This window comes from Pongo pygmaeus, chromosome X, assembly GCF_028885625.2.
Source record: "Pongo pygmaeus isolate AG05252 chromosome X, NHGRI_mPonPyg2-v2.0_pri, whole genome shotgun sequence".
Lineage (NCBI taxonomy): Eukaryota > Metazoa > Chordata > Mammalia > Primates > Hominidae > Pongo > Pongo pygmaeus.
In genome coordinates, this window is record NC_072396.2 from 15,258,105 (window position 1) to 15,273,683 (window position 15,579).

Consider the following 15,579-nt stretch of genomic DNA (forward strand, 5'->3'; position numbering starts at 1 on the left):
TGAAAAGATTCACCTATGAAAAGGGGACATGACTCTTCAAATGTAACAGCTAGAGGAGAAGAAAGATTGTGTGCAAATGCAATTGGATGACAAGACAATTGAGGGAATTTGTGTTTAATGACTTCTGTTTTTTTTCCTGTGAAATTTTCTTCTGAAAATCAAGGCGAAAGTTTCAAACAAGCAGAGATATTTAGAACAATATTATGTCCCAAACACAAAGATGTCTACACCATAAACACAACAGAACAGAATTACTGGAGCTGGAAAGGCAATTCTGAGTGCACAGAAGAAAAAGACATCAATGCAATATGATCCCGCCACACAGCTTGCTGATAGAGGGTTTGATGGGACATGAGTATGAAACAGGAAAATATTAAGGAGCAAAAAAGAGGTAGCACTACAGATCTGTTGCTTCAGTTAGATATTTGATAGGTGCCTTATAATACAAATAAGTGGTTAAGAACCCTTTGAGTGCCTAAAGGCAGATATTTCATGATTTTTATTGACAGAAGACTAAGGCCATGGTCCTTAAGCTTGGCTACATGTTGGAATCACCTATGGTTGTAGTAACCTATGGCTGTGTAACCAATTGCCACAAAACTTGGTAGCTTAAAACAATGAGCACTTACTGTCTCACATACTTTCTGTGGGTCAGGAATTTAGAAGTAGCTTAGCTGGGAGTTCTGGCTCAGCATCTCTTGCACATTGGCAATCGAGATGTCAGTTCAGGCTTTAGTCATCTGAAGGCTTGACTGGGGTTTCCAACGTGGCTGTTGGTAGAAAGCTGTATTAGTCAGAGTTCTCCAGAAAAACAGAACCAATAGGATATATGTGTATGTATATATACACATATATATACACACACACACACATATAGGATATACATATATCCTATTGGTTGGTTTTATATATTTTTTCCTATTGATTCTATACATATAACATATATTATATAATATACTATGTTATATATATTATATATATTGCTGGAAAGGCAATTCTAAGTGCATATATATATATACACACACACACGTAAATATATATATACACACACACACACACACACACACATATATACAGAGAGAGAGAGATTTATTATAAGGAACTGGCTCATTTACATGATTATCGAAGCTGAGTAGTCCCAAGATCTGCAGTCAGCAAGCTGGAGATCCAGGAGAGCCAATGATATAGTTCCAGTCCAAGTCTGAAGATCTGAGAACCAGGAGAGCTGGTGGTGTTGATTCCAGTCCAAAAGCTGGCAGTTGGAGTTCTAAGGCAGGAAAAGACCAATGTTTCACTTCAAGTATTCAGGCAGAAGTAGTTCCATCTTACTCAGCCTTTTTGTTCTGTTTAGGTCTTCAATCAATCAGATGAGCCCCACCCACATTAGGAGGGCAATCTGCTTTACTCAGCCTACTGATTCAAATGTTAATCTCATCTGAAAATACTCTCACATACACACAGAGAATAATGTATGACCAAATATATGGCCTAGTCAAGTTGACACATAAAATTAACCATCACAAAGACCTCAATTCCTTGCTGGCGGTTAGCAGCAGATCTTTGCAAGGTAGGACTCTTCCTAGGGCTGCTTGAGTGTCCTCATGGCAGGTTGGCTGGCTTTCCCCACAACATGTGATCTAAAAAAGAAAACCAAATAGAAGTCTCAATATGTTTTGCGACCAAGTTTTGGAAATCACACACACTCACTACCATCATATTCTCATGTTAGAAACAAGTCACTAGGCTGAGCACATGGCTCACGCCTGTAATCCCAGCACTTTGGGAGGCTGAAGTGGGTGGATCACCTGAGGTCAGGAGTTCGAGACCAGCCTGGCCAACATGATGAAACCCCATCTCTACTAAAAATATAAAAATTAGCCAGGTGTGGTGGTGTGCACCTGTGGTCCCAGCTACTTGGGAGGCTGAGACAGGAGAATTGCTTGTACCTGGGAGGAGGAGGTTGCAGTGAGCCAAGACTGCACCCCTGTACTCCAGCCTGGGTAACAGAGTGAGATTCCATTAAAAAAAAAAAAAAAAAAGAGAGAGAGAAAGAAACAAGTCACTAAATCTAACCCACTCTCAAGGAGGGGGGAGTTAAGTTTTGCTTCTTGAAGAAAGGAATACCAAAGAATTAGTGGATATATTTTAAAACCACATCTTGGAAGCTTTAAAAAAATACTTATACTGGCTACCACCCCTAGCCTTTTTGACTTGGTATATGATGAGTAAAATCTCCCTAGGTGATTCTAATGGGTAGCCAAGTGTTTCCTCTATCATATGCATCCACTCTTGTGTCTCTTATAACTCTAAGACCTGAGCAAGCAAGCACACAGCCCTGTGATGGGCAATTTGTCAGCCTTAATGTTATACCATATCATGCAAGTGGGTGTGAAAACTTCCTATGATAAAAAACTCAGTATCATTAAAGAACTTTTTAAAATTCAAAATGTTTTTCTTTTCTGTTTTGCTTTTTGTTTTTGTTTTTGTCTTTTTTTTGAGGCGGAGTCTCTCTCTGTTGCTCAGGCTGGAGTGCGGTGGTGCGATCTTGGCTCACTGCAAGCTTCGCCTCCCAGGTTCACACCATTCTCCTGCCTCAGCCTCCCACGTAGCTGGGACTACAGGCACTTGCCACCACACCCGGCTAATTTTTTGTATTTTTAGTAGAGACGGGGTTTCACCGTGCTAGCCAGGATGATCTCGATCTCCTGACCTTGTGATCCACCCGCCTCGGCCTCCCAAAGTGCTGGGATTACAGGCGTGAGCCACCATGCCCAGCCTTCAAAATGCTTTTCTTAACACAAAGAAATAAGCAATATGTTTTACAGAGAGGTATGATACCCAAAAGGAGAGTATTTAATACACTGCATTTTCAAAATCATATGTAGTCTAAAACAAAGATATAAAACAAAACAAATACAAGAGACTTGTGGCTAACAAAAACTTATAAATAAAAGCATGAATAATGAATATTTTGAGCCTATAAAGGATCAGATGCTTGATAATTCATGACAGAATGTGATCAAGTCTGACTTTGGGGGTGTGATGGTTAGGGTTTTCTTGTCAACTTGGCTAGGCTATAGTAACCTGTTATTTAATCAAACACCAATTCAGATACTGATGTGAAGGTATTTTGTAGATATGATTAAGAGAATAGAAAATTCCAGGCGGCAGTTTCACATGACAAAAAGGAAACTGGTGAAATTGCTGCATAAGCTAAGGGCCAATAAGATCCTAAAAAACAGGATGTGGACCATGCTGGCTGGACTGACTGGACCGAATACGGCACTAGAATTGACCTAGGTTTCACCCAGAACTTCATTATCTGCTCATTAACATACTAAACCACATACCTGCCAGCACCATGACTGTTCCAGGAACACTCATATTTGGTGCAAAAATGGGTGGCACCACAGTGCTGAGAAATCTTAACGTTTTTCCAGAAATGTTCATGATTATTCCACCCCGTGGTTAAAGAAACCCATAAAGATAGAAATCCCAAACACTATTGGTGCAACTCACTCTCTTGAGTACTCACACTCCCCTTTCTTGAGTGTGTACTTTTGCTTTGCAAAAAATCTCCATACTTTCACTATTTTCTGACTTATCTTTAAATTCCTTCTCGCAAAGTTGTCAAGGGCCCAGACACTGGCCCAGGGTTGAGGTCCTACCAGTGTTTGGGGACCTCCTCTAGCCCACCAGTATCATTAAGATACACAGATATACAGGTATAGATACAGATCTGTATGTATTCTATTAGTTCTGTTTCACTGGCAAACCCTGACTGATACAGATCTTGGTATTGGGAAGTGAGGTGCTGCTGTAACAAATATCTAAAAACGTGGAAGTGGCTTTGGAATTGAGTAATGAGTAGAAGCTGAAAGAATTTTGAAGAGCTTGATAGAAAAAGCCTAGATTGCCTTGAAGAGATGGTTGATGGTAATATAGATGTTAAAGGTGACAGGGTTCAGAGGGAAGTGAGGAGCACAGTAGAGAAAGCTTCTATCAAATCAGAATACATATATCATCATGAACAGAATACTAGTAGAAATATAAATGTTAAAGGTACTTCTGGTAAGGCCTCAGACAGAAAATGTTGTTGGACACTGGAGGAAAGGTGATCTTTAGTATAAAGTGGCAGAGAATGTGGCTGAATTGTATTCTAGTGTTTTGTGGGAAATAGAATTTGTAAGTAATGAACTTGGATATCTAACTGAGGAGATTTCCAAGCAAAGTATGGGAAGTGTTGTCTAGTTTCTCCTTGCTGCTTACAGCAAGACTCTAGAAGAAAGAGATAAATTGAGGAGAGAATTGTTAAGTAAAAAGGAACCAGCACTTGATGATCTGGAAAATCCTCAGTCTATTCAGATAACAGCAAAACGTGACAGAGTATGCTCTGGAAAGAACATCAAGGGTGTGACTAGACAACCATTTGGTAAAGAGATTATGGATCCAATCAACCATCTCAGCAGCAGCCAAGAATATTAATAGGGGTATCCAGGAAGGATCTATGAAGAACACTCATATCTAATGGCTCACAACCCTGTGAGTTTCATGGAAGGCCGACAAACTGCTGAAAATTTTAGACCAGTAGAAACACTGTTAAACTGAGAGGGACAGACAGGAGAATGCCATGTGAAGACAGCAACACACAGAATGTCATGCAAAGACAGAGGCAGAGATTGGAGTGACGCATCTACAAGCCAAGGAAAGCCAAAAATTGCCAGCAACTGCCACAAGTTAGGAAGACACAAGGAAAAATCCTCTAGAGCTTTCAGAGAGAGAGAGAGAGAGAGAATGGCCTTACCAGTACCATGACTTTAGACTTCTAGCTTCCAGAAATGCGAGAGACTAAATTTCTATTCTTTTAAACCACCCAGTTTGTGGTACTTTGTTACAGCAACCCTAGGAAACTAATACAGGAGGTATCAAAAACACATATCACATATTGACTAGCTGAAGTTTCCTCTTGTATGGAACCCACAAGTATTCTGTACCTGCTTGGGGAACAGCAGAAAAACATTTTAATAAACATTAGACTACATTAAATAATTTAATTGCATGATTTCATTTAAAACTTGGCTTAAGATATTTTGAAAGTTATAGTACTTGTCATTTTGGTCTGTTTGCATCTTCCTTGATCTCTAATTTCCTCATTTCCCCTCTGGCATGATTGCAAAAATACAATATTTTTGTATGTGAAATCCAATGAAATAAACAACAGCGTTCTTTTGACAAACACCACTGCTCATTAGTAAGTAATTTAAATTCTGCTTGGGCTTTGTTTACATGCTGAGCTGATAATTGTCATTCATTTTGATATGCACAGTGAACGACCACAGCAGTAGAAATTACCGAAGCAGAAGCAGAAGCAGAAGCAGAAGCACCACATTGATTAGATTGACCCTGGGTGTGGCTGCTGGAAGCATTCTCAAATGGTGGTGCCATGGCATTGGCTTCCAAATCCCTGTGACCTAAGTAGCTGGGACCTAACGGTCATCAATGGTTCCAGTCTCTGAGTTCATGTTCTGTTAATCAGGCAACTTTTTTCAGCTCTTGGAAGAGTCAGGATTTGGCTACGTTGCACTCTTCTTTCAGGTCTTTAAAATGCAAGGAATTCTATTCATCAGCTGATACTGATCTCACCAACCATTAATCACTTCCTCCCACAAACAGTTGTTTCTTGTTAGGGCCTCTGGGGATGTGGCCCATCTTCAGCCACATACAACCAAGCACCTGAGTGAAAGGAAGTCCACTTAGACAACAGGATTCCTCAAACTACAGGTCATTACCCATTGGTGAGTTGTGAAATCATTTGATGGGTTGTAAACAGATTTTTCTTAAAAAACAAAATAGAATAGGATAGATTAAATGGAATAGAAAATATCAGAATGTGTGCCATGTAGTAAAGTATTTCATAAACTTTTTTCCATTTATTGATTTTATCATGTGTGTGTGCGTGTGTGTGTGTGTACTGGGTCATGACAAAATCATATATCCTTCTGGGTATCATGTTTTTCAAAGTTTGAAAAACAGCTCTAGGGCATGATCATTAACTCAAAATTCCCTTCAGTTTAAAAATGACCACTGGCCCCTTATACAGTTCATGTAGCCACCCTTCTGCTTATTCTTATTAACACCACGTCCTCAGGCCATAAGGACTGATGACTGCTAGAAACAATGAATTTCAAAGACTCCAGTCCCCAGAAAACATAAACAAATGGGCAAAATGGACAATAAGAAGCACTCTGTGACTTAGTCTCCTTTAAGAGCCTTATGATTTCCTTGAAACCTTGGGACTGTGGTCACATGATTTATCTTCCTCCCTTTGCTGTGGCAAGTTTAGATACTAAAGATAAATGAATCATGGCTCCTTATGATGCTCCCTGATGGATCGTGAAGATAAACATTACAGATAATATCATTCGAGGCAATGTTTTAAGTGGTGTTGAGGGTGGGGTTAAGGAAAACAAGGTAGGCTGCTACCAAGGATAAGATGTTCTTAAAAGACAACTGGGAGTTTGCCAGTCAGACAAGGGGGAGGAAGGGCACTTCAGGTAGAGAAAAAAATATATATGCAGGGCACATTAAATGAATGCCAACTCCATAAAACTTGGTATATTATAGGATGGCATGGCATCATATGATACAGCTGAAATGTTGGGTCACACAGCAGAATGGTGGACCACGGGTAAAGAGGGAAGGCAGAGACCAAATTACAGAGGGAAAGCCTTGGAAGCTATATTAAAGAGTTCAGACATTATGCTGTAGTTATGGGAAACCACTGAGGGGTCTAAACTTGTAATAAAGTAATCAGATTTGCAATATAGAAAGATCATTTTCTAAGGAGAGCTGAGTCAATTGCTGGGAGCAGGGGTGGTAAGCTGTCTGGAGGCAGGAAAATTCAATGGGACACTATTAGTGCCACAGATCAGATGAGATATGGTGGGGACCTAAGGAAAGTGCTGGGAAAGCAGAGGAAGGAATGAAAATAAGAGATTTTTAGAGATGAAAATTTTAAAAAGTGAAAATTGGTGAAGAAGCCAAAGTCTTGGATAACCCCCGATGCTTCTTGATTGAGTGGTTAGATGGGTGGTGGACAGGAATATGGGAAGAGAAATAACATATGAGGACAGATGAGTTCAGTTTGGCCCAGATTGAATTAATGTGCCTATAGGATGTCCAGGTGAATTAGGATGTTGGACACTTGGATCTGGCATTCCCTTTCTTTTGTTTTGTAAGCTGAAGTGCAATCAAACAATCCAAGAAATGTACAGGCCTTCAGTTAATAAATTCTTTCCTTTAAAGTCATCAGGCTACGATTTCTACCATGTTCCTTTGAAATGAATTTCAGACAGAGAAAGTGTCAATATGCATGGAATGCAAGACATTCTGAAAACATTAGAGCACAAATGCTGGCATCTTCAGATGTTAGGTAGTGCTGAAACTTGAACAAATTCTTGTCATTCCAGTATATGACAATCAAGTTTCACTATGAGAGCCAAGATGTTTGCATGGGTGGAAAAGAATTATCCAGGTCAAACTGTGGTCCTGATCTCACAAATCTGTCTCTAACTCCAAGAAACCAACCAGTTCGTATACACAAAAAGAACTGGTTTTGAACAATCCAGGCTCAAGCTCTCCCAAAGGGAATGATTTTTATTCCCAGGGACAAGGTGTATACATCAACCAGGGATTTCAAGACCTGTATGTTGATTAGCCACAGGCATGTACTGTGCTGGGGCAAAGCAGAGATGCTACTTGGATTTCAGCCATAAACATGGCAGCAGCAAATGCTATTGCAGAATAAGGCTTCAGTTTAATCTATTATCTTAAAAAAACTCAGGAATTCCTTTGTCACTCAGTATTTTTAAATGATCACCATGTGTTTCTTCACCAATGAAGAAATTACATTTCGAAATGCCTTTTGAAGGGAAATTACCTAATAACAACTCCTTGGGTGTGTATGTCTGTGTGTGGAAGGGAAGGGAGATTAAGGAGGAGAAGAAACTCTTGCCAACTTTTTTCTTTTTTTTTTTTTCTGGTTGGGGGAGGAGCATCACGTAGACATCAGAAACGTCAAAATGAGGAAAATTACCAACAAATTTACAAGAAAAAAACAAACAACCCCATCAAAAAGTGGGCAAAGGATATGAACAGACACTTCTCAAAAGAAGACATTTATGCAGCCAAAAGACACATGAAAAAATGCTCATCATCACTGGCCATCAGAGAAATGCAAATCAAAACCACAATGAGATACCATCTCTCACCAGTTACAATGGCGATCATTAAAAAGTCAGGAAAAAACAGGTGCTGGAGAGGATGTGGAGAAATACGAACACTTTTACACTGTTGGTGGAACCGTAAACTAGTTCAACCATTGTGGAAGTCAGTGTGGCGATTCCTCAGGGATCTAGAACTAGAAATACCATTTGACCCAGCCATCCCATTACTGGGTATATACGCAAAGGACTATAAATCATGCTGCTATAAATGCACATGCACACGCATGTTTATTGCGGCACCATTCACAATAGCAAAGACTTGGAACCAACCCATATGTCCAACAAGGATAGACTGGATTAAGAAAATGTGGCACATACACAACATGGAATACTATGCAGCCATAAAAAAGGATGAGTTCATGTCCTTTGTAGGGACATGGATGAAGCTGGAAACCATCATTCTCAGCAAACTCTCACAAGGACAAAAAACCAAACACTGCATGTTGTCACTCATAGGTGGGAATTGAACAAAGAGAACACATGGACACAGGAAGGGGAACATCACACTCTGGGGCCTGTTGTGGGGTGGGGGGAGCGGGGAGCGATAGCATTTGGAGATATACCTAATGTTAAATGACGAGTTAATGGGTGCAGCACACCAACATGGCACATGTATACATATGTAACTAATCTGCACGTTGTGCACATGTACCCTAAAACTTAAAGTATAATTAAAAAAAATAAAAATAAAAAAAGTTTTAAAAAAATGAGGAAAATTAAAGTGACAGAAGTGAAAACTTAGTACATTTTCTATCTTCAAATGCCATGCTTGTTTTCTACCCACAGCAGACAGACATAATAAAGATATAATTCTGCTGATATGGATTATATTTCATCCTCTTCCAAATTTATTACCTGAATCCCTTCGTAGATTGTTAAAGACCTAACCTGCCTCTGCCAATTTTCACAGGCTGCCTTGTACAAATACAGCAAATTCCATAAGCTAAGGCCTGATTCTCAGCTCCACCACTTAACAGAACTAAGAAATCAAAGGCTGCAGTTTGGCAAATGAACTAAACTTATGTTTCCCTAATCTACACCTCCAGTCCTGATACCACCCAAGCTCCAGTCCTGATTTTTCAGTGGCTTTTGGATATGTCCCCTGTATGTCACTCCGTCCCCTCAAACTCCACATGCCTCAATTGTATTTATCATCTCCTCCTTCTCACGCTACTAGACACCACCACTTCTCCCTGAGCCCACCATTCCTGACTTCTCCTGATCTCCAAAAAGTAGGTGCATGAGTCTCACTCATAGGCTACATGATCACTCCTAAACACCAATATTTTACCTCTTGATTCATGTTTGTGCTTTACTGATGTCATGAACCTCAAGAACACTCAAAACCAAATGTGTTAAAGCTGTGGTGCCAGTGTCTGAGGGTCCACAGCTTGCTACTCAATATATTTAAGATGGTGTTACACTGGCACCTCAAACTAACCACAGGAATAACGGAATCCATGGGCCTCTCCACCTCCACCACAAACTGTTCCTGATTCCTTGCTCCCTTATCACAGAGAACACACCATCACCCCCGCTAAACTGCTCAAGCCAGCTTCATTCTCTCGCTGATTTATTGGTCCATCTGGCTGCCAACCCCCATCAATCCCCCCTTCTGAAGAACTCTCAAACCCACTAGAGATGACCCTGCTCTGCCTCAGCACAGGCATTTTGTATTTCCTTCTGGACTAAAAGTCTTATAACTATTCTCCCAGACTCCATTCTGCCCCTCTGACTGTGGTTAGAGTGATCTTTCTAGAATGCAGTTTTGAGCACGATGTTCTGCATCTTTCATCTTTCAATAACTTCCTTCTGCCCACAGGATACTTACCAAGATCCCCCATTACATGGCCCATTCTGACCGCTCTAATCCCATTCACTGCAGCTCAACAACATTCCTGTACTCACAAGCTACTCCTGCCCACAAGGATGTCTAGTCCTTCTTATCCTTCTCGGATGCCTTGATACTTTATATTGCTTCCCCTTGTTCTAAAAATTGGTGAGTAGGAGTCCCATGTCTAACAATGTGATTGTGTTACAGAAAATGCTAATCTGAAAACACATGTTTCCAAAGGGTATATACCCAGAGTAGAATGAGTTAAAGACTGGGTTAGGCAAATTATAGTACATACAAGTAAAACTAAGGGGAATTATGAGTTTCAAAGGAGGGAAGTGAGAAAAGTTTGATAGAGAAGGAGTGAGGACCCTGAGAAAGGAGGGAAGAGGATAAGTGAGATAAGTGTGAAAATGAAAGAGAGCCCAGTACTGTGATGAGATGCTGTGGCCTGAGAAGAGAGACATGCATTGAGAATTTCCCAGGGATGAGGATGGCCAAAAGATTCTAGAGAATTCTAATGCCTTTGATTCCATTTTACATGGCTCGTCTTCACTGTTCTGAGTTGTGAGCCTCTCTATTACTCCTAAACCTTCTATAAAAATCTGTTCCAATGGCACTTTGTGTTTGTGCAGAGTAGTGTCCAAGTCAGAGGTGATGCAGGTGTACCAAGAGCAGAGCTGGTGTAGGGAAAAGACAGTAGCCACCAACATCTAAGGGGTGACAGGGAAGCAGGCCACAGTATAGACTGACCACAAGAAAGTGAGACGCACACAGCTAAACAGACATGTTAGCCAGTGTGTTAGATTTTCTACAACCTGAGGGATTGTGTCTCAGGGAAGTTTATTTAACAAAAGAAGAAAAGGAGACTCAATTCCTGTAAGGCTTAAAAAATTAGGAATTTCCAGTTATAGTTATAGCCCATATAAGAAAGTCACAGAATTCATATGAAGTAAATAAATACTTCTGAAAAAGTGAATATACAATGATAAATACATAAAATATAAATTAAAATGGATATACTTATTGAAGGGTATTGGTAAAATCATGTAAGACTTGAGAAAAGAATTAACTTCACAAGATGACCAATGATTATTTAAAAATTGGAATTTATTTTCCAGATCCTTAATTTACAAAAAAGGTATATTGTTTCCAATGGCTCAGATAAATAATAACATGGCTTGATTCAAACTAGGAGAAAGAGAGAGAGGGAAGTGTGTGGAAGAAAAGGGAAAGGTTTATTATCATTGTCCTAGAATATTCACAAATTCTAAGCTAGAAATTCAGGAAACTAAATCAAATTTCCATTATATCTTACATAATAGAATTTATATAATAGGCAGGTAAAAGTCATCAAGCTTGAGATGTCACAATTCAGGACATATTTTAATGCCAACAGAAATCATTTCAGACATAAAGTGTATTTCCAAAGCCTAAAAAAAATTCTTTTACACACAGCCCCAACAACTATATGTGAGAACATTTGGTACTTACTGCAGAGTCACCAGAGTTTTATGGAGGCTAACATTTCTCTTGGACTTCTATGCTAAACAGAATTTAAGAAAGCAGTGTGAAGGAATATGTATGAGAAATAATACATCGTGATTGCTAAAGCAGAAGCTATATCTCTGAAATTTGGGATTCCTGAAGAGTTGCTAATTAATTTTGATGTATTAGGATAAGTTAGGATATGCTGCAGTTATAACCCCAAAGTTCTCAGTGGTGCAGCATAACAAGATTATTTATTACTCATACAATGTCTTCAGTAGATGTGGGAAACTAGGCAGGACTACTACTCTCCATGATGCTTAGATTCTATGGCTTTTCCATATCAACACACACTCCCATCATGAGTTGCTTTTTAAACACATTAATCTGCAACTCACATTGTGGTTACATGACTATACTAACTTTAAGAAAGCCTGTACAAATGAAGAAAACAATATAAAAGATCAATGAATCAAAAAGTTGGTTTTTTGAAAAGTTAAATAAAATTGAGAAATCTTTAGCCAGACTAAGAAAAAAAAGAGACAACATACAAATAAATAAAATCCGAAATGAAAAAGGATACCTTACAACTGATAGTACAGAAATTCGAAGGATCATTAATGGCTACTATGAGCAACTATATGCCAAAAACAAAAAGAGGAAAATCTGGAAAAAATGAACAAATTCCTAGACACATACAACCTACCAAGATGGAACCAGGAAGAAATCCAAAATTTGAACAGAGCAATAAAGTAACAAGATTAAAGCTGTAATAAAAAGTCTCCCAGTAAAGAAAAGCCCAAGACCCAGTGGCTTCACTGCTAAATTCTACCAAACATTTAAAGGAGAGCTAATCAATCCTACTAGAACTTTTCCAAAAAATAGAGGAGGAGGGAATACTTCCAAACTCATTCTACAAGGCCAGTATCACCCTGATTCCAAAACCAGAAAAAGACACATCAAGAAAGAAAACTGCAGGCCAATATTGTTAATAAATATTGATGCAAAAATCCTCAACAAAATACTAACAAACCAAATTCAACAGTACATTAAAAAAAATCATTCATGATGACCAAGTGGGATTTATCCCTGGGATGCTAGGATGGTTCAGCATATGCAAATCAATCAATGTGATACATCATATCAACAGAATGAAGAATAAAAACCATAGGATCATTTCAATTGATGCTAAAAAAGCATTTGATAAAATTCAACATCCCATCGTGATAAAACTCCTCAAAAAACTGAGTATAGAAGGAACATACCTCAACATAATAAAAGCCATATTTGACAGACCCACAGCTAGTATCATACTGAATGGGGAAAAACTGAAAGCCTTTCCTCTAACATGTGTAACATGACAAGGATGCCCACTTTCACCACTGTTATTCAACATAGTACAGGAAGTCCTGGCTAGAGCAATCAGACAAGATAAAGAAACAAAGGGCATCCACATTAGAAAGGAAGAAGTCAAATTATCCTTGTTTGCTGATTATATGATCTTATATTTGGAAATACCTAAAGACTCCACCAGAAAACTATTAGAAGTGATAAACAAATTCAGTAAAGTAGCGGGATACAAAATCAACAAAAATCAGTAGCATTTCTATATGCCAACAGTGAACAATCTGAAAAAGAAATAAAGTAATCCCATTTACAATGGCTACAAATAAAATTAAATACCTAGGAGTTAACCAAAGAAATGAAAACTATAAAACACTGAAGAAATAAATTGAAGAGGACACCAAAAAATGGAAAAATATTCCATGTTCATGGGTTGGAAGAATTAATATTGTTAAAGTAGCCATACTACCCACAGCAATCTATAGATTCAATGCAAGCCCTATCAATACCAACAACATTCTTCAAAGAAATAGAAAAAACAATATGAAAGTTTATATGGCACCACAAAAGACCCAGAATAGCCAAAGCTATCCTGAGTAAAAAGAACAAAGCTGGAGGAATCACATTACCTGCCTTCAAATTATATACTACAGAGCTATAGTAACCAAAACATCATGGTACTGGCATAAAAACTGATACATAGACCAACGGAACAGAATAGAGAACACAGAAACAAATCCACACACCTACAGTGAACTCATTTTTGAAACGATGACATGAATATGCAATGGGGGAAAGACAGTCTCTTCAATAAATGGTGCCGGGAAAACTGGATATCCATATGCAGAAGAATGAAACTAGACCCTTATCTCTCATCATATACAAAAATAAAATAAAAATGGATTAAAAACTTAAATCTAACACCTCAAACTCTGAAACTACTACAAGGAAACATTGGAGAAAGTCTTGAGGACACTGGTCTGGGCAAAAATATATTGAACAATACCCTGCGAGCACAGGCAACCAAAACAACAATGTACAAATGGGACCACATCTAATTAAAAAGCTTCTACATAGCAAAGGAAACAATCAACAAAGTGAAAAGACAACCCACAGATTGGGAGAAAATATCTGCAAACTACCCATCTGACAAGGGATTGATAACCAGAATACATAAAGAGCTCAAATAACTCCATAGGGGAAAAAAATCTAATAATCCCATCAAAAAATAGACAAAAGATCTGAATCAACATTTCTCAAAAAAAGACATACAAATGACAAACAGCCATATGAAAAGGTGCTCAACATCACTGATCATCAGAGAAATGCAAATCAAAACTACAATGATGGGAGGCCAAGGCGGGTGGATCACCTGAGGTCAGGAGTTTGACACCAGCCTGGCCAACATGGCAAAACCACGTCTCTACTAAAAATACACAAAATTAGCTGAGTGTGGTGGTGGGCGCCTATAATCTCAGCTACTCAGGAGGCTGAGGCAGGAGAATCGCTTGAAACAGGGAGGTAGAAGTTGCAGTGATCCGAGACTGTGCCACTGCACTCCAACCTAGGGCAACAAGAGTGAAACTCTATCTCAAAAAAAAAAAAACTACAATGAGATATCATCTTACCCCAGTTAAAATGGCTTATATCCAAAGGACAGGCAGTAACAAATGCTGGCAAGGATGTGGAGAAAAGGGAGCCCTTGTACACTTTTGGTGAGAATGTAAATTAGTATAACCACTATGGAGAATAGTTTGAAGGTTCCTCAAAAAAACTAAAAAGAGAGCCACTATATGATCCAGTCATCCCACTGCTGGATATATATCCAAAAGAAAGGAAGTTAGTATATCAACGAGATAGCTGCACTCCCATGTTTGTTGCAGCACTATTCACAATAGCCAAGATTCAGAAGCAACCTAAGTGTCCATCAACAGATGAATGGATAAAGGATAAAGAAAATGTGGCACATACACACAATGGAACACTATTCAGCCATAAAAAAAGAATGAGACCCTGTCATTTGCAACAACATGAATCGAACTGGAGCTCATTATGTTAAGTGAAATAAGTCAGGCGCAGAAAGACAAACATCATATGTTCTCACTTATTTGTGGGATCTAAAAATCAAAACAATTGAACTTACAGAGATAGAGAGTAGAAGGTGTTACTGGAGGCTGGGAAGGGTATTAGGGGGGTTGGGGGTAGGTGGGGATGGTTAAAGGGTACAAAAAAATAGAAAGAATGAACAAGACCTACTATTTGATAGCACAACAGGGTGACTATAGTCAATAATAATTGTATATTTTTAAATAATTGAAAGAGTATAATTGGATTGTAACACAACATTCTCCATGATGTGATTATTAGGTATTATATGCTTGTATCAAAACATCTCATATACTCCATAAATATATAGACCTACAATGAACCCACAAAAATTAAAAATTTAAAAATTTTTTAAAAATTTTGAAAAGCATGTACATTCAAAGAAAAGATCATTTTTTCTTTCTTTTTTTCTATCTTTTTTTTTTTTTTTGACACAGGGTCTTACTATGTTGCTCAGGCTCCTCTCAAACTCCTGGGCTCAAGTGATTCTCCCACCTTGGCCTCCGAAAGTGCTGGGATTAC

The 15,579-nt window shown here is 38.6% G+C and overlaps 1 protein-coding gene across 1 annotated transcript in view; it reads right to left on the bottom strand.

Annotated features, from left to right (window-relative positions):
• Window positions 1–635: 635 nt before the first annotated feature.
• The window catches only part of FANCB (FA complementation group B), a 77,305-nt gene continuing 62,361 nt past the window's right edge, over window positions 636–15,579 (bottom strand). Inside the window, 4 exon segments of the mRNA XM_063660415.1 lie at window positions 636–770; window positions 1,116–1,267; window positions 1,528–1,553; window positions 1,556–1,637. Of these exon segments, the coding sequence (XP_063516485.1) occupies window positions 737–770; window positions 1,116–1,267; window positions 1,528–1,553; window positions 1,556–1,637 (294 nt within the window). The 3' untranslated portion in view covers window positions 636–736.